Here is a 25,024-nt window from a genome sequence, read left to right as displayed (position 1 = left end):
TCATTTTAACAACACTGGCTGCCTAAAGGTGGTTAGTTTTCATTTCTAAACAGCTATGTTCACAAGCTGCCCATTGAACAAACATTGGGAGAAACAATGAATGAAATAAAATGGAGGGTGGGGTGGTGGGGTTGGAAATTGGGACAGAAGAGGGAATAAATCACCCAGTGAGGAGGAGAACAACCCCTCCTGATTGGAAGAACAGCAGGGGATTCTCTCTTTCTCTCCTCTTAGCATAGCTCTTATTGCTCTTCTTCCTTTCTCCCTCTTTCATTTCTCAGTGTTCAGTGCTCTGCAGAAATTAAGTGGAAGTGCACACATGCACGCACACTGTTATCTTTGAATTATACACACATGTGTGTATCCTAGCCTGAATAGCAGACGTAATCAGACAGAGAGGATTCCATTAACATATTAAACATCCTGCGCAAAAACATACTAAAGTGATAAAGGCAGGACTTTGTCCCTTAAAGACATAAAAGTAAGAAACTTAAAAACAGAGTTGGAAATACAATCTCCACTCTTGGAACTACACAAAGCTGCACTGATAACAACATTTGGCAACTAGAGCTGCCTGGTGCTGCCACAGATTGACTGCTAGCCACTGGGAGCTTCCCAGTAGAAGCACATCTATAATACAACAATTAACTGTTGTAAATAATTACTGTTCCTTTGGACTGTTGTAATTTATCAAAGCCTTTAATCCACTGGCAATCAAGATTGAGCTGAATGAATGGCATCACAATACACTGACAGTTCAGGCCTGTGACCTCGCTGACCAAGGCAGCTGCTGAATGACTCTGAGGCCACCAGTTCTCCTTTCAAGATCTGACTCTCATGGGCATAACATAAAGACAGACTGACAGCCTGAAGCTATATTTCTCTACATATACTTGTGCATCAATGGGTTACAAGTTTCCGATACTGCTGGTGATTATTGGTGTCAATAGGGGAAGGTGGAAGAAAGCCTCAGTAGTCACCTAGTCACTAACACACATCTGTCATATTCACTGCACCTTTTGCTTTGAAGTGAATGAACAAATGCAAATACCACTTAAGCCTCCTATTCAGTAGGGAGAAAAGCCTTCCTTACCATTACTCTACATTGATGAAAGAATGTAAACACAATTACTGTACTTGGAGGTATTTAATTAAAGAGTTATATAAGCCAGACAATGTACAACACATCTGGCTAATGTTCCCTATGTTGGAACAACCATACACTGTCGTGCACAAGTGTGATTACACCTCTTGCAACTGTAATAACCTGAAAACCTGTGTATGTGTGTGTGCGCAAACGATGCACTGCATTTGCAAATGATAATATAAATATATATATATATATATATATATATATATATATATATATATATATATATATATATATATATATATATATATATATATTAAGCAAACGTATGCAAAAATCACATAAAATTATCAAATTGATATTTAATGAACTTAATTGTTCGACAGCGCTCTTCAACTCATGTTTTCAGTTTCAACAACGCTTACATTTACATTGCTACATCTTGGTTTAAAAACAAATATATTTTGCTACATTTACACCTTGCCTACACACTGCTCTGGCATTTCAGAGCCCCTAAACCGGAGAAATTTGAAAACATTTGCGACCCTATTTTGGTTTGGAACCCTCAGGGTTGTGTTGCATTCTCAACACCCGCAAATGGAGACCTTTGGCAACAACAATGTGTCGCCGCGTCTGATTGGAAGAGTATACATGCTGCCTCCCGTTTACCCTGGCATGTGCATGCACAGTTTACAAGAATATTTATATATTTATTATATGAGCTTAAAATAGTTGTATGTATGGCGATCACTTTTGGCTCGAAACTCCATTTATAAACCATAATGCAGCGATTAAATGTAGCTTTAGTTGGAATTAATTCCAACTAAATTACGTGAAAGGATAACACAGTATGGTCATATCGTCATTCCAACACTCTTAATTAATTAATAAATGAATAACAAAGTTAATAGTAATGATGAATTGACAACCAGCACTAGTTTCTTACAGTTTATTTTAAGTTAAAACTTCATTAAAAAAATGAAAATGTTTAATTAATAAAATATGATAAAGCATAGTTCTGATTTGCAGTTTCTCTCCTTGCAACATCGCTTAATGCGACTAAGCTCAAAGAAAGTGTGTGTGTGTGTGTGTGTGTGTGTGTGTGTGTGTGTGTGTGTGTGTGTGTGTGTGTGTCTTTGTATGCACTGCTCAGTGAGTGGGTGTGTTTGTTTCCAACACCCGTTATTATCACAGTACTAATTACCCAGGGGAATTGTGGGTAAACAAATCATTCTAAAGAAAAGAAAGCCCACAGAGAAGAAGGGAGAGGTGGAGTGGAAAGAAAAGTGTTGGCATATGAAAACAAAAATGAAGAAGGTGCTCTGAGAGGGGACATGAAAGGATGTCCTCCAGCCCAGACAAACTGAATCAAAGCATCAATCTGACTCCAATCACAGCGTCGCTCTTGGCATGTAAGTAACACCATAGTGTTCCTCAGCCACTCCAGACCTGCACACCTGATCCAATTACACTGTTATGGAAATGTGTGGCTCTTAATTGGATCTGGTGAGTTAGGGCTGGAGCAACACCTCTGTCACTGCCCGATGTGAGGCAAGTGCAGATTTGAGTCACGTATGCTGACGACATAACCGATGAGAGTTGAATCAGACCGGTTCTGGTCGAGTGCACATGTGAGTTGAGCATGCTCAGATTTAAACGGTTTACGTGTCATACTGAAATTTCTAATTACAAACAATAACAGAAAATGGAAATCATTTCAAAAATGTTTTAGCTATCTATGATTGTTTGATTGCTAACGTTGGCTCAAGTGACAGCCTTTGTTGTGTTGGATGCTAGCTTGTAGCAAGCAGTGAACAAAGTATTTAAAGTAGGTCCATTTTTACTGTATTGATACTACAGAAGTCTCTCATTAGCATCTTGTACGCTACCCCTCGCAAAGTGACGAATGTACAACTCAAATCTGCACTTGACTCACATTGGGCAATAACACCCTCACAGCACAGGCCCTCCTTTAAGACTGGTTGGAAAAATGAACCAGTGGATTGCATTAGGAGACACCTAGTTAGTGTCCCCCCTATTTAAACAGGGGAACCCCCTTCCTGGTCCGCCACTCCTTAGGCACGGTCCTAAACTTCCACGCAATGTGGAAGAGGTGTGTCATCCAAGACAGCACCTCCACCCCTCTTCTCCAAACTTCTCCCACACCCGCTGCACTTTGTTGCCAATCCTGTTTGTGATATTTATGGACAGGATATTGAGGCGTAATCGTGGTGGGGAGGCGTTGTGGTTTGGTGGGCTGGGGATCTCATCACTGCTTTTTCGCAGATGATGTGTTCCTGATGGGATCATCGGTCCGTGACCTTCTGCACTTACTGGATAGGTTCAAAGCGGAGTGTGAAGCAGCCGAGATAAGGATCAGCACGTCTAATTTTGAGGCCATGGTTCTCTTAGTTTCTATTTGTTCAAAGGTCCTTATTATGATATTGCAGTAGTTTTCAAACAGAGGGACGTATTAACTGATATAACATGATAGTGGTGTCAGTGTTCTTTCTCTACAAGGTTCTGTTCAGATTGGGTCTAATTATCCTGGGCTCTATTCATGTCTGGTCGGACTGCGTTCGGGTCCACATCAGACCAGGTCTCTCTTTTTTGTGAATTAATTTGTGCACGTTGGTTTCAGTAAGTTCTTGAAGGGGTTTGTTTCGGATCAGGTCTGATGTTTTGGACCAATAACATGTCAGCAATAGAGAAATGTCAGTTTCATTGGCAGCAAGTTCAGTTTGCCGATTTTATCACTTCCACACAAAAGCAATCGCATCGGTGAATAACGTCATTATTATTATTATTATTTTATCAAGGTGAAAATGTCTTTGAGTTTGTGGGTTTTTAAGTTTATCAGATTTCTGAATACATCAATCCATTATGTCAAGCGTTGACATCAGTAAATCACCTTGATTAGAATCTCTGAAAAGCTTAAAAAAAGGTGCTGACTATGATTCATTGGAGGAAGCCTGGAAAGGCTACACATACACCAGTAATGACAATAAACCTTGTCTTAAGATTAATAAACCTTAATCTTTAAAGAGACTCCACAGCACACAGGCAACTAATGTATTCACTAGTCACCAGAAAATGTGTGTCTGTGTGTGAGTGTGTGTGGTTATGACTCACATGGCATCAACATTTATTGTCTCTGCCACTCATCTTCCTTTTCATCTCTCTGGATGTAGACATCACAGGACTCACTCTGTCTGAGTGCTGTACCTCCTGTGTGCACGCTTTGGATGTATACTGCTAGTTCTGAAACTTATAGAACGTTCGGATTTCCTTCAGGGAATGGCAAAGCGTTTTTGTGAAAGACCAGTCACCACATTATGCTGCACGCCATTGCTGTCCCTTACTTTAAGATGTTTCTAAGACCTAAGGGTTACCTGGCCTCAAAGAGAAGGGGGGAAGAGAGAGGAGCAGAAACAAGCGGAAGAAAAACAAATAGTAAATTGAAAGTTTGAAAGTGTTTGGGCTCACAGGAGCTCTCCAGTAGACAGGCTTAGGGTTCTAACAGTCTGACTCACAGGAGCCGTCATGAAGAACCACATTTCCATTTCTAATCTGGCAAGTGGACAGTCAGCAAAATTCAGATTTCAAAAACAAGCAAATTTTAGGGGGGTCTGGCTTACACAAACCTCAGTCATGATCTAGATATGTTTAACGGCCACACTGGTACATCAACAGTTTTTATGCACTTAACATATTTTGTTCTGTCATCATTCACACCAACTTCATATAGAAGTAGTACAAGAAGATAATAATAATAGTGTAAGTAGCAGTGATGGTAGTTAGTTGTAAGAAACGTGTCAATTTCCTGTTTCACTTCTCAGCTGACATCCTGACATCTGCAACTACCACCCTAATACACCCACACACCAAAGTGTTGTCTTTTGTGTGTCTTTTGCACACACTTTTGTCACTCACACAAACACATAGTCCCAAACTCATCAGCGTTTTTTTCCCACTTTACCCAGCATGCTCCATAATTATCACATAGCACACTATGCCATCTGTTAGTCGCACACACGCACGACCAAAACCCACACACACGCACGCACATGCACCACACGTACATGCACAACCAAACACTGCCAGATGCTTGGGATTAATATGACAGTCCTACCATGTATAACTAAGTTTGAAGCATATCATTAACAATTGGTAATAAGAGGATAAATAATCTCACTGAGAGCAGAGCTAACAAGCTAAGCCTCAACTAGAAAATACACTTAACAAGGAAATGTCCTAAATCAATCATTTTCTGGTATCATAATAATAATTGCATAACTGTCTTGATAGCGCTACGCTGCTATATTAAAGTATGAAAAGAGAATTAAGTTTTATCCGAGCAATATCTTTAGAAAATGTATATATTCTGAGATGCATACAGTAAATACAATCGTGTTGGTCCTTTACACAGAAACAAAAACAGAATCCACCAGAAACAAATATGACATGTAACATCATTAAAGACCTTTTTGTGCACATTGTATTTAGTGCATTATGTTCTGATTATAATAATCACAGTCACATTGTCTCAGTGATGTGTGTTTGTACCAGGAATATTGAGTTGTTGCTTGTTAATAAAAAATTCTTACAAGGACAAAATGCAGCCTGTAGTGTCTCAAACATGTTGCACAGAAAACTGCTGACAAGTGCACCATGTTAAGTTAAAGGTACAGGAACAAGAATCTGATTTGTATTGACTTTCTGACACATCCACTAAAAACTAACCTGGCAGGATGTAAAATAATCCTGACTGTGTTCGATAAACAAGACGCTGTGAACCATCCATTACACACATACGTGAAGGTAAACACCGCTCTGGTTGAGACCTGGATAAAACAAACTGTAGCTGTGATAACACCCTGGTAATGTTTAATGAGTACGTTTTCAGGCGCCATGGCACCATTTTACCACACACTACAACACACTACACCTGCCGGTACCTTTGCATCAGCCAATTAAACATCAAGCAGTGCGGGCATTATGATAAATTAGACCTGCTCTATGTATGTTTTTATATATTTGTTATCATGTAGCTGCCTGCCCCTCAGTCACAGAGCTGGAACATGATCGCATATTCACACTTTCACTCTACTCAGCTTTAGAGGGGATTTCTACTGTGTGTGTGTCTGTGTATGGGGGGGACTACCCCTCTTCAATTATTTACAGGAAGCCCTCATGCATCTGTGACTTCCAGCGACAGGCTGAGAAAGCCCTGCAGAGCAGCACAGATCTCTTGTCTTTCTCCTCCCGATTACTCCTGTTTCTCTTCCTATCATCCCTTTCTTTCCACATCATCTTTCCTTCCTTCCTTCCATCCAAAATCAGTCTTCACCGTTTCCTACTGTCTAAAATCCTTTCCTCCTTCCTCTCCATCTTTTTACTCTTCTGTCTACAACCTTTTTTATATTTTCCTCTGTCAAAAACCTTTTCCTCCTTCCTCTCAATTTTTTTTGCTCTTTCCTCTCTGGCTTTTTTTCCTGTCTACAACCTTTCCTTCGTCCGTACATCTTTTTTCTCTCAGTGTCCTATTTCTCTATCACCTCCTTTCTTTTGCCACCCACCCAGGTCTATCCTTTCTTCTCCCCTCTTCTGCTTTCTTTCATGATTGGTCTTGACCTCACCCTTATTCCTCTAATCTCTTGCTTTCATTTTGCCCCTTTCATCTCCTCCCCTCCTTTCCTCTTCCACCCCATCCATTTCTATTCCCCCATTTCGTAACACCTCCTTTCCCCTACTCTCTGGCTCCTGTCATCTCCACCCCAAAAAAGAGATGAAGCGGAGGAAAAAGGGATGATGTCAAGGAGAAAATATGTCAGAGAAAGAGTGTGAACTATCTCTAAAGAGTCAGCATTGAAATAATTCATATTCTACTCAAGCAGATCTCCGAGCAGCCGCCCGCTCCTCCTCCCCTCCACTTGCTCTTCACCACTTCTTTTATCCCTCTCTCTAATCATGTCCTCCATAGTGTTCTGCATGTCTGTCTTTAATGTCAATGATGTGACAAAGGTTTGACTAATTTAGCTCTTTTTTTTTTGTTTAATTTTCCAGTTTTCATTTACAACTTCAACATTTTATTTTTCAGAATCTTTTATGCTCAATGAGAAGAAGCCTCTGGAAGGGCATTTCAGGGCATTAAAACATACTTACTAAATGCGTACTTGTCCTGATATGTACTGTATGTTTCATCCTTTAAAAGTAATTCATATCTTTGTGTGTCTTATTTCATCTCTTTGTCTCTCTGTCTAATGCACCTGTCTCAAATCGTCCGTCGCACAAAACCTAAAAAATGTGACTTTCCTATTGTCTTCTGACATGAGAAAAGCTTTTAATGTATCATGCATGCTTCAATTCTTCTTTAAATTTAAGCCTAAAAGTAAGTTACTGACTGTATAATTCAGAGCAAGATTTGTCTGAAACTGCTTTTTAGGTGAGTGATCCATTTGGCCTCATTTAGCTCAGTGTGCCGTCCTTCAGACAGAGTAGACAGACCCGGGTCCCCGGATACAGTGAATGTAATGGTCTGTACACCGGCTTACTGACGGGAGATGTACTAAAATCATCCAATGGTCACTCTGAGCAGCATAATTAGATAAGATGGCCATATCTTGTCAACCGGGCCTATTACTGTTTTATCTAGGCTCAAAACCGGTTTTCAGGATGCTGATAGCTACACTTGAAAAAGAGACAAGTCTTATTTTGCACTAGAGCTGAAACAAGAAAGTTATTCTGCAATAATATTGGTAATCACTTATTCGTTTTAGCAAAACAAATATAAAACAAATCACTGGTTCCAGCCTCTCAAATAGGAAATGTAATGGTTTCTTTGACTTCTATGATAGTAAAGTGAATAGCTTTTGATTTTTGACTTTATATTAGATAAAAGCTTAAGTGGTTACCTTGGGGTCTGAAAACACTATCTTCTGACAGGTTATAGATCTAATGATTAATCAAGAAAGTAAACACCTTACACACTATGCTTACTTTTAAAACAGTTTCTTTTTAACGACAGTAAAAAATACATGGTTTCACCTCTTTCCTTTCAGTTTTAGTCAAAGTCAAGTCATTTATTTGTCCTTACTCCTGTAGATAAAGTAGAGTATTTTAAATGACCAGTGGTTTGTCAAAACAGGCTTCCATTTGTCTCCCACAAATAGTTACCACAGCTTAAAACCAAACACTCGGGACCTGGATGAGCAACACACGATTTGCAATTAGGCCCCATAATTCTCAAAAAAAAAAAAAACATTAGGCGTGGACGAATCCTTCTGGGAATTTTTGTGTGCCCAGTCTTGGATATTGTACAGCATGTCTGTGTCTATGTGTGTGAGTGTGTGTGTGCATCTATGCGTGCGTGCATGCTCACCGATGAGTAGAGATGACCCTCTCCGTTCATGGCGATGTAGAGGCCAGTCTTGACTGATTGGATGGCCACAACTCTTAGACCCACAGGAATTAAGTTAAACAGAGCTGAGGACAAAAACAGACAAACTGAGTTTACGGCTGTGTGTTTCAGTTCTTAATGTACAGTGCTTTGACAACTGAAACATCAGTTGGTCTGTAGCTCAGTTAAACCTAACCCTCGGCCTTGAGGGGCTAAAACTCTGAGTTTTGTAGAGGAGGACATCGGCAGAAAATTCAGACCATTAAAGTAATCTACGTAATAACATCAATACCAAATATCCATTTTTTTTCTATTTTCCTGAAGGGGTGGGACTGTAACCTGTATAAAGCATCTAAGCATATATATTAAACCCAGAAACTAAGCTTTGTATAAACAATATAAATGTTGTTTTTTGAACATTTATTTAAACAGGATCCTTGACAAAGACTCTCACACAACTTGGGACAGATACAGATGGTAATGACATGAAATTACATACACAAAGATAGACGTACCACTAAGAAAAGATAAGAGGTGAAGAGTTACTTTCCTAATTGAAAGTGACCAGTTGAAATGTTACTCTATACAGTTTGCTGTAATGTGTATAACAGGGGACCACCACTCTAAATAAAGGTCCACCCTGAACTGTAGTTTTGCGGTTATATTTTCCATAGTTACCAGCTTTGACTCTTTGGATCAATTGATCTAAAGTAGGTGGGGTTTAAGCCACTTTTCTCGTAATCATTTTATGGGCTAAGAACACCAGCGCTTGGAGCATTTACAGTTTGTTTTTTCCCCAATCCTCTTAGATGTATGTATCTTAAAATTATTCTCTGTAGTTCAACCATTATGTTCAACTCCAATCAGTCTACATTTAGTCTCCCAACCTCCTGCCAGGTTATTTTAAGTATGGACAGTCCCAAAAGGTACATACAGTCCCAAAATCCAATATTGTTCAAAATTAGATGGCGAAGCTTACATTTTTTTCCCTTTATTTATGTCCTCAGGAAGTGACGTATTTAAAAATACCTAAACAATTCATTGGGCGCATTACCATATTGGGCTTGAAGTTGGGAAAAATCCCTGAGCGTCATACCCTCAAATAATTGATTTACTGTGGTCAGACCTTTCCCCGCCCATGCACCAAAACAACTGTCCATTTTTGGCGGCAGAAAGTCAGTAATGGAAGCTTTATTAGTTACCCTGGACAAATAAAGTGGCAAGTTCCAAACAAAAATTATATTTGTCCAGACCCTTAGGGTAAAGATTACCCATTATAGAAGTATAAATGCTTTTTACTTTATTTAATTTTAGCATGTCTTATTTTTGTTGAGTCATGTAGAAGCAGTGTGCCTTTTTTATCCAATTATAACGCCTCAATCGGAATGAAAATAAATAAATAAGACAAACTTAAACTTAACTGTTGTGTTGTATTGACATTGACTTTACTTGCTCATTGTTTGATGTCCGAAGGCCAATTTTGTTCTTTTAAAATATATGTTTATTTCTTCTGACCTTATTAAAACCCAATATGTAAAAAAGTATTGAAGTGATAGCCCCTCTCTTAGCCACAAACTGAGTTTGCACATTTGATGTAGGTGACAAAATACATATTCCATTTTCAATGTGATATACAGTATATATATATTTATATTTGCCGAAAAGACACTCGAGAAGTGAACAAAAAGGGGTGAACATCCTCCAATGCAACTGACATTGTAACATCCCATATGACGCATAAGAACACGAAAATGTTCATGCATGAGGCCGTGAGGCATTGTGTATTATATTTTGACCTTGGTCATTTTTCCACAACATTTTAATATCAGCCTTTTCTTCTTTATTTCTATGTCTCGTTCAAAGGCACAGTTGTGCTCTCAGCTCCATCGGGTCAGTGTTATTTGAGGAACAGCAGTCAGTGATGGTAAAGGAGCAGACAGCTGATCAAAGAGCACCATTATAGCCTCGGGCAGGTATTTTAAAGGACAATGCTAGTGTCACCGCTGTATTTGTTCACTCTCTGACATCCCTTACTGTCTTGTATCTTTTTGATTTATGTTCTAAATATGAGATATTAACTATTTTCCTTTTTTACTAGTATTTTCAAGCCTTGGCTGTCAGCTTTCTGGTGACAGTAATGGATTACTTTTACTGACTTTTTTGGAAGTAAAAATGTTGTTTTGCATGATATTTGAAAGTGTGTGAACAAGCCTTTACATAGGTAGCAGGAGTACTTTACAAACAGCTATCAGAATGGTCAATACTTGGAAAAGGTCTGAATTAACATGAAATCGACTTAACAAATGACCAAATACTCCAATCAAATGAAGAAAACTGCTCAGCTTTCAAAACTCACATTATAAAATGATGGTGGAGCTGCAATAAAAGAGCAATTGATTTAGATTTAAATTGTAAAAACACAATAATGAGGTTGAAAATTATTATAATATTTCCATCTTGATATAAGCCATTGTCTGGCTTCTCTCTAATGGGACAAATATTCCGTTGATTATTGGCCCTCATTAGACAACGTCTCCCTCTGAGGTCAGTTGAAACTACAACACTCTAACCTGTTTGCCTTTTATTATTGCAGTTATTGATTGGCCTGCTCACAGCTCGTACAGTCAACTTGTTATGACAGACACAATGTCAAACTGAATTCAAGGTGAATGCTGCCTCTCTCTCTCTACTTTCAGGATGTTAGGATGTTGTTTTTTTTGAAAATTCAGATGTAATGTTTCAATGAAATTGTTCCAATAAACAACTGTAAGTGGCAAGGTAAATGTGTTTATAGGTTTATATTTAGCAGTTGCAGCTTTGTTAAATGATAATGCAGCATACAACAAAGTCAAAATAAATCTCAGGATTAACCAGTAAAGTAAGCGGAGGATGGGTTGCCCTAATAAAAAACTTTCAGTAAACTTAGTGATGACAGTGTGGGAGAATTCATTCCTTTTATTTGCCCAGCTTTTGAAATAACTGCCTCCTTTCTGTCATCACAATGGAGATGAACAAAATTTTGTTTGTGCTGCACAAAACATAAAAAAAACATTTGCAGTCCATCTTTTCTAAAACATTCCAAGGTATACTTGATAATCCACTGACAGACCTCACTGTGAACAGTTCATATCTTGAATATTTTTTTAAGAATGCCCGTATTAGCTTACACAACTAACCCAATCATGTGTTGAATATCTGGTACTCTAAACAGACTTGGTTCTATTATCTAATTATAATCTAATTAATCCTTTAAAGCCAAGTGGTGTGACTTTTTGAAGGTTGTTGCCCTCTCTGAAATGAGGACTGAATTAATGCAAAGATCTTTGTGCTGATAGGTCGAATCAAAGCGAAGAGAGTGTATTTTATTGAGCCACTGCAAAACTTTAAAAGCGCTAAAGAATTTTTTTTTATTCTATGCAACAGGAAATACATGCGTAGATATTGTGCAGTTGATGGATTCTAAAATCATAAAAAAACCTGTTCTGAAGGCTGTGAACATAAATGTGCTATTTGGGACCAACAACTGTTCTAGTTTTCTTTCTAATCAAGGGCTGACTACACCTGGGATATCAGAACCCTCTTTAATCAAGGTTACATAGAAATGGTCTCTAACAACCAACAGTGTTCAGAGAGGAGCAGAAGAAATTTAAATGTGCGTAAGTACACCTGCGAGTAATCATCCTCAATAAATGTAACACTTTCTAAACCACCATCAAGCTCATGCACAGCCTTAATAAGCATAAAGATATGCAGTCAGCTGATTAGAGAAGGTAACAACCTTCCTTTTAAATGCTGCAGGAAATGTCACTGATGTCTCCCCTCTGGCCAAAAACTGGCAAATGAAAAATCTAGCTTGGCAACAAGTGTGAGCGGCAGTATATTCTGTTTGATCTAAATGCAGAGCTGAGGCATACATTTAAATAATGGTGATGTAAAGACATTTCCCAAAGAAAAAAAAAATCCTAGTAAACACGCGGGACATCGCTGCAACTTGCAGTCGGCAGAGAGTAACCAGTAAACCACAGTTTCAAACAAAGGACACTTTGGAGCAGTGAGTTGCCTGCTGTAGTGTTCACTGATTAGCATTTGATTTTACTCTCAGCCTAGCACATGTGGATACAGCAACGGCTACATTAATCAGTAAGGGCTCCTGCACACTGCCTGTGTGGCGTGAGCATTGCGTTTCTGTTGTGTGGGGGCTGTGTGGCAATTTCTATGTCTTTGCACACCAGAAACATGTTTGACAACTGTGTTCTTATATTTTACTTTGTCAATATTTTTGTGTTTGTACATTTGTTTGCACACATTTTGATACACAGTATATGTTTTTATATTTCAACTCCCTTTCCTGAGATATTAAAGTGTAATAATGTTTTTGTTTTATCAGAATCCAATTAAAATACAATTTTAAAAGGAGTTTAACAGAAAGTGTCATTTGTTAAATGTATTTGTGTCAAAAAGGACATATAAACATGTTTTCGTATTCTATTTTGCCTGGAAACGCTTCCAACATGCATGCAGCTCGAGCCGCGCCTGAGACGTGTGTGTCACACAGGCAGTGTGCAAGCTCTAACCCGGTAACATGGGAGCCGAAATAAAAAGGGACACGTAGGCGTTGTGCAGGAGCCCTAAGCCATCCAATAATAACTAATAACTAATAAACTAGGCCTTGAAAAACTAAATTCTCTGAAGACACTTGTCACTTTCAGTCTCGCAGTTTGTGTGCTCTCTGAAATGTCCTTGTAAATGGAGGAACTTGACCCTACTTTAGCATTTTAATTAATAACCAGAATTCATTCAAGGTTTCCTGCTGGGCTCTTCTTTTCACATTGAAAAAAAAAGGTATCTCTCAACTTTCATCCAAGTCAGATGAGATCTCTAAATAACTAGTTGCCCTTGAGACAGACTTACATGGCTTTTCTTTTGCTATGATGGAGCTTTGGTTTTGAGCACGGATTTTCGCTGCAGTCTTTCCTTTTCAGTTACTTGTTGCACTGCACTACATTCTTGCATTGTAAAAATCACAATGCAACTGTTACACACATCTACCAAAACTGGGCATATTCTCTGCAAAATGTATAGATTTCCCCAAATGTACTGTAACATAATGGTAGATAGTGGTGTGTGTGTGTGTGTGTGTGTGTGTGTGTTTACAGGAGTTGGTGCTGTCGTCTTTGGTCCCGTCCATACTTCCATCCTGGCCCATCTGGAGATAGAAGCCCTGCCTGCAGAACAACCTGGTCACTATGCCCTTCAGCTGTGGTTCTACACAACACAGACACACACAAAGACACATGAAAGAATAGTTGAGAAGAATGGAGCGTCAAATAAGTATAGCCCTTTATAACAAGCAAAAAAATAATATAAGGCAACATTTTTATTAATTTTTTTCTACAAAATTCATCTCCACAAATCAACTTCCGCACAGAACCTGGAGGGCACGTTTAAGATACACTACTGTTTTCCGTTAAAGAGCAATGTAACTGCATGCAACCCCTAAGCATCCTGAGGGATTTCATGCACAGAGACTAGTCAGGCACATCCAATCCATTAACGGATTCTTGGACTAATCTTTCCTACGTATTCATCTTTCCATTTCAATAACGCTGATAAATGATTTCTGAACCTTTGATGGCGTCAGGCAGCTTCGTAATGGCTTAGTATCTCCCTTATTCTGTTTACTAGTTATCTATTGAACAATACATTAGTTTGTAGGTATGATTCCCTTTATCATAACTCAAGATAACTGTGGATCTCTAACGTTTTCTCCCCACGTAAAGCACATCATCTATTATGTCTTAAGGCAGACAACTATACTGTATTAAAAATACTTGTTAAGTGTGGCAGGGTTAGCTCATTTGGTAGAGCACGTGCACTATAGGTTTACTCATCAAGGCAGGTTGGAGTCAAACCCATGGCCCTTTGCTGCATGTCATTCCCTTCTCGCTTCCCTTTCATGTCTTCATCTGTCCTAAAATGCCCACTTGTTATTGCCACAAACTTCTTAAATCAACAACGACTTAAATGTAGATGTTAACATCATTACTGAGCTAACATAGCAAACACAAGAAAATCACTGTTGTTCCCATGCTAATTTTCCAATTGAGCAGTGCTCATCCAGCTTGCTTTAATTAAACAGCAGTCACGTTTGCCTCTCACAGCTTGGTTCTTGCACCTCACTATCAAATACAAAACTGAAGTAAAAAGAAAATGATTAAAACTACAATTGACAAAGAGGATGGAAATGAGTTGGGAGACAAAGACCTACTGAGTCACTACATCAAGGAGAGTGAGAGACTGATACAGATAATATAAGGATAGAAAGAAAAAAGACTGAAGATCTGGTGCAGGTATAGACAGACATTTGTTCCATTTTATAATCAATACTTCAATCACCCCTTCTGCAGATTAGCACCCTTTTTCAACAAAAACACACGTATGTTGGTAGGTCCTTTGTTGGTGATACCGATTATTTAATATGGCCGTTCACACACACTTACATGTGATGTAACCACACCCATTCTCCCTCTTTAACACATCAGTGACTTCCCCTTCGTCCGCGCAGCTAAAGCAGCGTGGGAATCCCCTTTGAACATATGTGTGTGAATGAACAAAGGTATACCCTAAATGCACAGGGAACAAAAAAAGCAAAGAGTGACCCAGATTTTTTTGTGTGTGTGAGAGAGAAAGAGAGAGGCAGGGGTGTTTTCCATCTTTGTGAAGGATCCATCTTGTGCGGCAGGGAAACGGAGGGAAGAAGAGCTGTGAGGCTTGCAACCAGCACTCCAACTGACAAAATTCCCAGCACGCTACTTACTGTAGCATGTTGTGTGGTGAAGCCAATAATAAATCCCAGTTGGATTAGAAGGACAGCTTTTACATATGATAGCAGAGGATCTACCACCAGGAGGAGCATAGTTACACGCACATTCCATTGGGAAACAAAGCTATTGGAAATTACAAAATGAAATTGGGTAAATTAAGATATATTTGGGATATTTTGGGATGGATTTTACGCCTTATTGTCTGTGTACTCCTACTCTTTAGGATTGATGTATTTTGATAGTTTTCATTATCAACCTTTTGAATTGTTAAATGTTTTCTTTACCCTGGAGGATGTTTTTTTATTCTTTCTGACTCTTAAATATTGACATACTAGTTGATAATGAAAATATTTGATAGTTGCAGCCCTGTATACAAACCAACACGTCCTCAAAACTACATACAACTACAGTCCAGTATGTATTTTCATGCACTAAGTAAATATAATGCCATCCGACAGCTGTGACATTTCTTTCTGCTTTATGATTTAAAGTTTACCTGCCCAGCATCTGTCTGTCAGAAGTCAACACTGCCCACTGCAAAGAAACAGTAATCAGTCACGTTTCAATATCTCCATTGTTGTGTGACGCATGACCACAAGCCTCTGGAAATTTTCTTATCTTTTTCCAAAACGTGTCATGTCCTTTACATTTCATCTATGACATGTTCATTTATAAAACCTGTATCTTAAATGTTACTGAAATGGATGCAATGGCACAGGGAGAATGTACCTTCCAGCCCGGCTTTGCATTTATAAATCTGTCTGTCTTTCTGTTGACTTGTACCTGTCCAAATATATGTCCTGTAACATATATATACAGTGTATTACAGCAGGTGCATTTCAGTGGCAGTACCTGATATCAGAGTACCTTTCCTGGCTAGTGTTGGGACTCAGCTGATGGGAATTTTCAAGTCCACGCATTTATTTTTCAAACAGGGTTTGTAAAAACACATTTATATTTCTCAAAGTAAGATATGGAGAAGAACCTTTTTGGTTATTATGTCCATATGACTATAAATAACCAAATGTATCCAATTACTAATAGTATGGATCTTGTATCAACCTAGATTTATTCACATGGGGAAAATAGTTTCTTTTAGAGTTAAATTGAGAATAAATAAAACAACCAGGCACAACTAACGAGAGGTTTGATCAATCAACTCAGTCTGATCCAGTATATTTAACTGGTCATCCTGTAATGGATTAGACAAACATCATAATTGAGCCAACACATGAAAAGATATATTTACCCTATGCATTTATCCTGGTATAGATTTTTATTCACATTGATGTCCAGCCATATTATAAGTACAATTACAGAATCAGACGCTGTTATTGTTGGTGTTTGCATAACTCCCTGCTGTAACGGATGAAAAATCAATAATTCTCAACAGGAGACTCTCCTGCTGCATCCACTTAGCATCAACTCATCATGTGTTTATTCATCCATCTAACAACCAGTTACTCATATTCCATCCTCACATGCCCAACCATTGGCCCTCAAGCAAGTAAAATTCCTACCTTTCCCAGTATCTCCACATCCTGTCTGTTACTAGGGAAATTCCCATCCTCGTGTTGCCATGGCAATGGCCTGTGATTCCAGACTGTTCCAATGAAAAGGTATTCCCCCATTCACACAGACAAACATTTACAGTGCACACACACAAACGGCTATGTATTCATCAAAATGTGATCCGATTCAATCAGTCAGCCCGTCAGGCTGATTTGACATGTCATATTGTCTGTTAATTTGTCCCACTCTGAGTCTAAATACAGTGTTAAACACAGTATAAAATATCAACATGGGTGTCTCAAACAAGCAATGCTTTAAAAGACCTTTAGTTTTCTTTCACATACACTATGAAACTAAACAACAGCACCCAAGTGAAGAATTCACAAGTAGCGACTGAATAAAGCAATTTCATCCTCATTTACATCAGACTGATTTGTGTTTAGAGAAACACTTCCGATGCTACACACCAAGCAGACAACAAAGTGTGTCTCATGTCTCCTTAGGTCGCCTCTGTCTCGGCCAAAATGTTGGACACACCTAAACAACTACAGTCAACGGCCGACTAGCACGTACATTCTGCGCCTGTGTGAAAGGAAATAACTTTCCATGCCAGCAGATAGCGGTAATGTATATAAACAGTTGCTATGATACAACCAACAAAACAGCATTTGCGTGAATCAGCAGTGAATCTTCTCATGCACTAATTTGCTTAAGCTGAATAGACAATCAGATGGATTCTTCTTACCGACATCTCCAAACCTCATCTGTTGAATCGACCAAAAAAAAGGGTTCAAGGTCGATGGGGAGCAAAGATACGGGACACACTGCAAAACTATGGCAACGGACACTCACAGTCGTCCCAATATGGTCCGACGGCTGACCATGTCCTTGGTGCTGAAAAGGGTGGATTTCATGTTGAAATGCAGATAAACCATTCAGATCTTGTTCAGACACAGTAAATGTACATTGACTCTAATATGGCGGCAATGACGCAAATTGTTTTTAATTTACACTAAAAAATTAAAAAAGTCCTTAACCTGAATGTGTCCCAGTCCCAATGATTACATTACAGATTTTAGACTGCACCACATATTACTGTTTAAGTTTTTCCAGCATTGACAGGAATACAATTTGAGGGAAACACTGATGTCAACTATTGATCATCTATGGCTGCTTATTATTATGCATCGATTGAAAGGCAACAGATAGACAGTCCATCAGGATAACATACAGACAACAGAGGTGACAGTGTTAACCACAGAGCTACATATTAAGCTATTGTGTATATTTTATTAAGCCCAAGTTCCACTGGCGTCTCCTCACCAGGTGGTTGAAAAAGCACAACTGGTTCCTTTCAATGTGAGGAGCAGCAACTTGACTTTTATGTCCTCCCGCGTCACTGAACTCCTCATCTCAGCGGTGGATCCTTATTTTTGGCATATCCATATTCTCATCCTTTCGGTCACGACGCAGAGTTCATGACCACGGGTGAGGGCGCAATACAACTGCAAGAAACAGCTGTGTGGTCCAGCTCCCTTTTCAGCCGCGTTGCCTAACCAGCACTTAATCTCATGCTCCTCGTTAGCGTCCCATGAAGACAAGATGCGGAGATACTTCACCCCATGACCCACCATCACAACTTTTCTGGAACCAAAACGTAATTGTGCTTTAGGGGTTTGTGAGCTTCAATTAACTCAGAGAAAAGTTGTTTTTCTACCTTCCCATGAAAATGACAATTGAAACTTTCAGGCATGAAGAAAACATCCTTCCATCTGACAGCTGTGATATTTCTTGCTGTTTTACAATTCAAAATTGACCTGCCCAGCATCCGTCTGTTAGAGCACAACTGAAGTCAGCACAAACTGCCAACTGCAAACAGACTGAAATCAGTCACGTTTCAATCTCTTTGTCCTTGTTTTTGTGAAGCACGGCAAGAGAAAGCTGGTGGGAATGTAATTTATTGTGTTATCTTTGCCTACAATGTGTCATGTTCTTCATCTACGACATATTCATTTGCAAAACATAATGTCAAATGTTACTGAATTAGAGGAGTTTATACTTTGCAGCCCAGCTTTGTATTTATAACTATATCTATACCTGCCTTTCCTTTGGCTTATATAACCCTGTAAAATATAGATATATTACATGTGCATTTCAGTGGGAGCATGTAACACCAGAAGACCTTCCCTGGCTTGTGTTGACTTAGCCAATGACAATTTTTTGAGGCTGCAGGATTTCTTTTTTTAATTGAAGCTACCAAAAAGCCAATATTGTGTGGTGTGTTCCTTTCACTTTGGCGGGAAACTCTTGTCCATCTCCACTCAAAGTCAGCCTGATGAAGTAATTATAGGTGGGGTACCGGCTCTGAAATTAGGCTGATTTCACTGCAGGATTTGAATACCGTTGAGTAAAATCCTACCTCACCAGTGCTGTGAACCAATTTTGGCTCCAAGTCAGTCTAACTGTACCTGATAAAACATGCAAATTTGAGCTGTATTGAACCAGATCTTTGATCCAGCAATGAAGGATGCAGATCATTTTGAGTCCGTCTCCCCTTCACAAAACCTCTGCAAGACAGTAGGGGATGTTGGCAAATCCCACACACACACACACACACACACACACACACACACACACACACACACACACACACACACACACACACACACACACACACACACACACACACACACACACACACACACACACACACACACACACACACACACACACACACACACACACACACACACACACACACACACACACACACACACACACACACACACACACACACACACACACACACACACACACACACACACACACACACACGCAGCGTGTTTAGCCAGCAGCTCTCACAGCTGGGAACACATAGGAAGGAGAGACGAATGCAGGGAAACGAAGGCGGTAGGAAAGAAGGGAGAAAGGAAAAAGGAAAATGATGCTGGGAATAGAGATGAAAATATCTAAGGTATGTAGGGATAATTTGGTGAAGATAGGTGATAAGCTGAGAAGGAGGGGGAGAAGAAAGAAGGTAAGAGAGAAAGCTGACAAATAATGGAAGAAGAGAAAGGGGGAATAAAATGCAGAGGAACTGAAGCAAAGATATGAAAAGAGGATGAGACAAAAGGAAAGAGGGAAAAGAGAAGAACAAAAAAATGAAGCTGGAAGAAGGGGTGAAAAGATTTAAGGTAGGAAGGGAAGATTAGGATGGAGAGGAGGAAAGGATATGAGGGGGTGAAGAGGGAAAGAAAGGAAGTAGGGGAGAAGGGTGACAAAAAGGGGAAAGGGAAAATGTAGAGTGACTGAAGGTGATGCACAAGAAAAGGATGCAAAAGCAAAAAAGGAAGATGAGAGGAGAGGTTTTTGTCATCTATTCTTTCCTTAAAAGGAAAGAAGAGAACAAGTCTGGAAGGAGGTTGAAAAGATCTAAGTTAGGGAGGGAGAATTGGATAATATAAGAAGAGCGGTATAGGAAAAAGGGTCAAAAGGGGGAGAAGAAATGAGGGGTGATAAAGGGAAAAAGGAAGAGAAGAGACGAATAAAAATACAGAGGAACTAAGGCTGTGGCAAAAACAGGACGTAAGAAAGAGGAGAAGAAGCTGTTTGTCTGTTCCTCTGAAAGGAGGAAACAAGAGAGGAAAAGTAGAATGTAGCTAGAAGAAGGCATGGAAAGATCTACACTAAGATAGGGAGAAAGGTGACAAAAAGAGAGCGCGATTTACATTTAATCGGCATACTTAGAAGACAACGTCATTCTTCTGGATCCACAGGCCACTCTGAAACCTGGCATCACACACAGTCATCAAACAACACATCAGAATGCAAAATATATCTAAATAAAATATATTATATTATATATTTTTAAAGCCTATTTAGAAAAGGAAGGAAAGGGATTGGGGTTCTAGAATTTGGCTCTTGGATTCCACACATTCCTGTCACTCACCAGACCAAACTGGTGAAAACCAATTCACCACTCATACCTCTCCGCTATCTCTTCTTCTGCCCCTCCTCTCATTTCCTGCCACCTTCTCTCCTCTTTTCACCATCCCTCCATTCACAAGCACCTGCTGGTTTCTCACACAATCAATTGATTACAAAAGCATGTATTGCCTCTGCTACTGAACGCTAACCACAGCACACAATTACAACATTCTCATTAATCTGCATTCACTGCGATATCTAAACAATTAACTCTGCATTGACGCCAAGAGCAAAGTGTAATTTCAAAATAAGAGCTAAATTATGAGCTGAAAATGACAGAGCAAGGTAAAAATGCACGGAGACAGACAGAGGGAGAGAGAGAGACTAGACAGACTAATCTGTGGCTTCAATAATGGATGTACCTGGAAACTACTGAACCATCAGACACTACAAGACATGACAGTGTGTGTGTGTGTGTGTGTGTGTGTGTGTGTGTGTGTGTGTGTGTGTGTGTGTGTGTGTGTTACCAACACAGAGAAGAGAAAGGGAAAAAGAGAGAGAGGGGCGAGTCTGTCAATCGTTTGTTCATGATTGTGCTGTGTATTGGGGTGTGTGCGCGTGTATGAGCGCGCGCGATTGTGCACCAGAAGGGAGTGCATTAAGGTGGTTGTGTGACCGCGCGTAAAAGTGTATGAGCGTGTGTGCGTTTTTGCATTTGTGTGGAAGGACGCACATCTGCATACCAATATGTCTGCATGCATGTGCGCGTTTGTCCGCCCCCCATTTCCCCCACACCTTGTCTCCGTAGCCTCCTTTTCTTCAAACCAAATATCCGGACTTTGGAGAAGATGTCGACCAGGTTCCCGTTGCACAGCCCCTGCTTCTTACCGGGGCTCTTCCGCCGCCGGTGAGGAGTCGGTCTGTGGGCGTGTTGCTCTCTCGCCTGTCGCTTCTGCCGGATCAAACCGCTGGCGATGGCCGCTGCCATGTCTCCGCCGAAACAGCCGACACAAAAACAGCTCTGTCTCCGTCCGTGTCTCCAGTCTCTTCAGTAGTGTCCACCGGAGGGGACGGAGCGCAGAGAAAACCCGACACAGACCTCCAGTCTCCGCGTTAGCGGCTATAACGGCCCCATACTTCAGCCACAACGCGGTACAGTCCAAAATCAAAACACCACTTCACCTTACAGCATATTTTCTGGTGTCTTTATTCCCCGGGCCATTGATTTGAAACGTACAGCGGTTTACCTGCACGTCACGTTTCACCGGTGTGTCTGGCTGTCAGATAACAGCACCTGTCACTGAACGGCTCCTCCAGCCGATTTTACCGGACCTCGTTTGCCAGTTTCTGTTCCCATGGTCAGCAGGCGAGACACAAAAAACGGGAGAAAATGAGAATGCCTCAGAAAGCAATTCAATCCTCTCCTCTGAAAACGTCCGTTTGTATTCCACTGACAGTAGCGCGAGGCGCGCGTGCAGCCGCGAGCTGCTCCGGCTGCGTGAAACTAGCGAGAGTTACCCAGAGCATCACCGGAAACAGGGCGGCTAAGCTTTCAAAGTGAAAGCCTACTGGGATTTGTTATTAAAATGGATTATCTAGCCTACATTAATGGCTCATTTTACAGACAGGCCTATTCCTAGAGTTTATTCTTCTTTTATCTTCTGTCATTTTGCTACCTGTTGCTGCCATCAAGTGGTCAAAATCATTTCATCTAAATGAGTTAAGATCTTGTTTTATCTAGCTAGAAACACAACAGTTTCACCTCTAGTAAAATTAGCGAGGCATTACACCTCTTTTACATCAGCCACACTAGGAATAGCCTATTTGTTTTAACATATCATTAACAGTGGCAGCTACATGGTTAAATGTATCCTGCAGCATCCCAATTTCACCTTCTGTTGTTACTCTTTTATAATGTGCCTGTTTTCATTTAAAATTGACCTAGTTTCCTGTATAAAGGCTATATTGTTCTTTAGACATTGTTATCCCTTTTCAAAGTCTACAGCAAACATTTCGTGAAACGCTTAGAACATGTTTACTTAGAAATATGTTTCAAAGCTTAAAGTAGCCTACCAATTATATTCTATTTGTTATTTTGAAAGTAATGACCGGATGTCCCTGTAATTGTCGTTCTGGGTAACTTGACATTGGAAAGCGCGAGCGCTGTCACACCGTTGCTGGAGCCACGAGCCCTGCGAGCAGTAACACACGCGCTCCCAAAAACAACCTGTCATCCTCCTAACGGGCCAGTGAAGAGAGGTGTGTGTGTGTGTGTGTGTGTGTGTGTGTGTGTGTGTGTGTGTGTGTAATGGAACTTGCAGCAGGTGGGCGTAAAAAAAGGAAATTTAACTAAAGGATCTGTCTTTAAAATGTAGAGCATTGGTATTTTCTCATAAATCTCATAATATTCTTTGCAAAGTTTTACAAAGTAAAACCTCACTTTCATTTCTCATGTATCTGGTTAAAAAAGAAGTAAAGTATTGCTTTTTATTTTCATACGAGGTAAAGCTTACTGATTTAAAATAAAGAAGAAAAAAGGTAGCGGGTTGCCGGGTGGGTAATAAAACATGCAACAGCCCTGCCTTCTACATTATCACTTTACCTGTTTAAGGGATCAGAGCATATACATTATGGATACAGCAACATTCTTAAACATTTTTCATCCCTATCATACATTTTATTTGAGACTGACACAAGCAAAGAATGTAACTGACACTAGGAAGGTAATGCAGGCAATGATCCTGCTCCGCTCATCGTCTTTCCACATACATTGCTACTGTCTTTATTCAGCTGGTGGCAAGCTTTCTGCTTTAAAAATGCAAAAGGTGGGCTAGAGTGACAGGCTGATAAAGTGGAGGGCTACCTGCCTCACATGTCTGGTTTGTCTACTGTACACGTGCCTACGCCTTTCAGAGACTGCTGTAAGATTATACTACAGGACACAGTGTACAGGAGTACACTTACATTTCCTCCCTTGATGCAACAGTATGTGGGGGCAGTTATTAGGTGTAGTACTAGCATGTACAAGCAGGCAAAGTATTATTATTTTGAAGTCATGATCAGATTTAAGTTTTGCCAAAATGTCCCCAGCCAACAAATGTTTGATCCCTTTTGATCCCAATATAGATTTTTCCTATATTACGACTGTTATGATTGTGATATTATATGTGTGTTAATCTGGTGAAGATACATTCAAAAAGGCTTGCAATAAAAGTTATATCTATATAAAATTAGATGCCAAATGAATATATTATTGGTAGTACTAGTATTTAATTGTAGCCTGAATTTACTGTATTTTATTAGTTACTTTTTAAAGGAAATTATTTTAAATAAATGAAAGTTCTATTTATTTTCAACCATTTCTGTCTACATTCTTGGGGATCCAAAAAGGACTTGAGTGCAGTGGGTGAAGCAAATGCAATTAAAAAATAATCAGATGTCGCTTTGAGTCGTCATGATGTCAGGCGCAGGTCAGAACACTTTAACCAAACATTTCAGCACCATGGACAGCAAATAGTCTCTCTCAGACACTGGCTAACATCCAAATTGTATACTTTCTTTTTACTTGCTGCAGCTGCCCTTAAAAAGTATGTACTGTTGCATGCATTATGCATATAATTGGGACATATTCTTCATAACATTGCACCTTGAACTTTGACCCTCTTGCTCATACATTCTGTGCAAAGGACTGTGAGTCAGAATAGCCAGAAAAGCGTGCTGGTTTGCATACTGCAAAATCTGACCAAATGCAGTAGAACATCCTGGTAATTTTGGCATACCGCATTTGACATTCTATGTATTGGGACATACTAAATTTTACTGGCATACTAAATAGTATAGGAAGTGCAGGGACTGTCTTTCTCTGCCTCCGTGTGTGTGTGTGTGTGTGTGTGTGTGTGTGTGTGTGTGTGTGTGTGTGTCTAAGGCAGCGGTGTCAAACTCAGTTTCACTGAGGGGCACACTGGAAAATTAGAATCGCATCAACATGACATGTAGAGTTTATTGGTTTTATGTCATCAAAAAAATGTAATATCTTTGACTGTATTATTACATGTCTCCTGTAGTCTTCTTACTTACAGTTTGGGTGACAAAAATGTCAAAGAAAAGGCCATAAGCGTCAGAAATGTCAAATAAAGCGACTGAAATGCTGGAAAAACAGCAAAAAACTTTGACCAAAAACAGTGACAAAAACTAGGCGGGCCAACATTTTGTGAACCAAATTATATATGTGGGCTGGATCCAAATTTGCAGTGGGGGGTGGGGGTGGGGGTG

The 25,024-nt window shown here is 39.7% G+C and overlaps 1 protein-coding gene across 5 annotated transcripts in view; it reads right to left on the bottom strand.

The window, feature by feature from the left end:
* Positions 1-25,024, bottom strand: part of LOC117939365 (fibroblast growth factor 14-like) — a 54,650-nt gene that overhangs the window by 5,259 nt on the left and 24,367 nt on the right. For 4 of the 5 annotated variants that reach the window (XM_034864648.1, XM_034864647.1, XM_034864643.1 and 1 more), the window contains exons 2-3: positions 13,644-13,754; positions 8,472-8,575 (exon numbers count right to left, since the gene is read on the bottom strand). In XM_034864648.1, the coding sequence (XP_034720539.1) occupies positions 8,472-8,575; positions 13,644-13,695 (156 nt within the window). In that variant the 5' untranslated portion in view covers positions 13,696-13,754. Of the gene's footprint in view, positions 1-8,471; positions 8,576-13,643; positions 13,755-21,547; positions 22,239-25,024 lie in introns of those variants that run through there. The other variant, XM_034864644.1, reaches the window with a different exon arrangement.

This window comes from Etheostoma cragini, chromosome 24 (assembly GCF_013103735.1).
Source record: "Etheostoma cragini isolate CJK2018 chromosome 24, CSU_Ecrag_1.0, whole genome shotgun sequence".
In the NCBI taxonomy this organism is placed as follows: domain Eukaryota; kingdom Metazoa; phylum Chordata; class Actinopteri; order Perciformes; family Percidae; genus Etheostoma; species Etheostoma cragini.
This window is presented reverse-complemented; position numbering and strand designations above follow the sequence as displayed.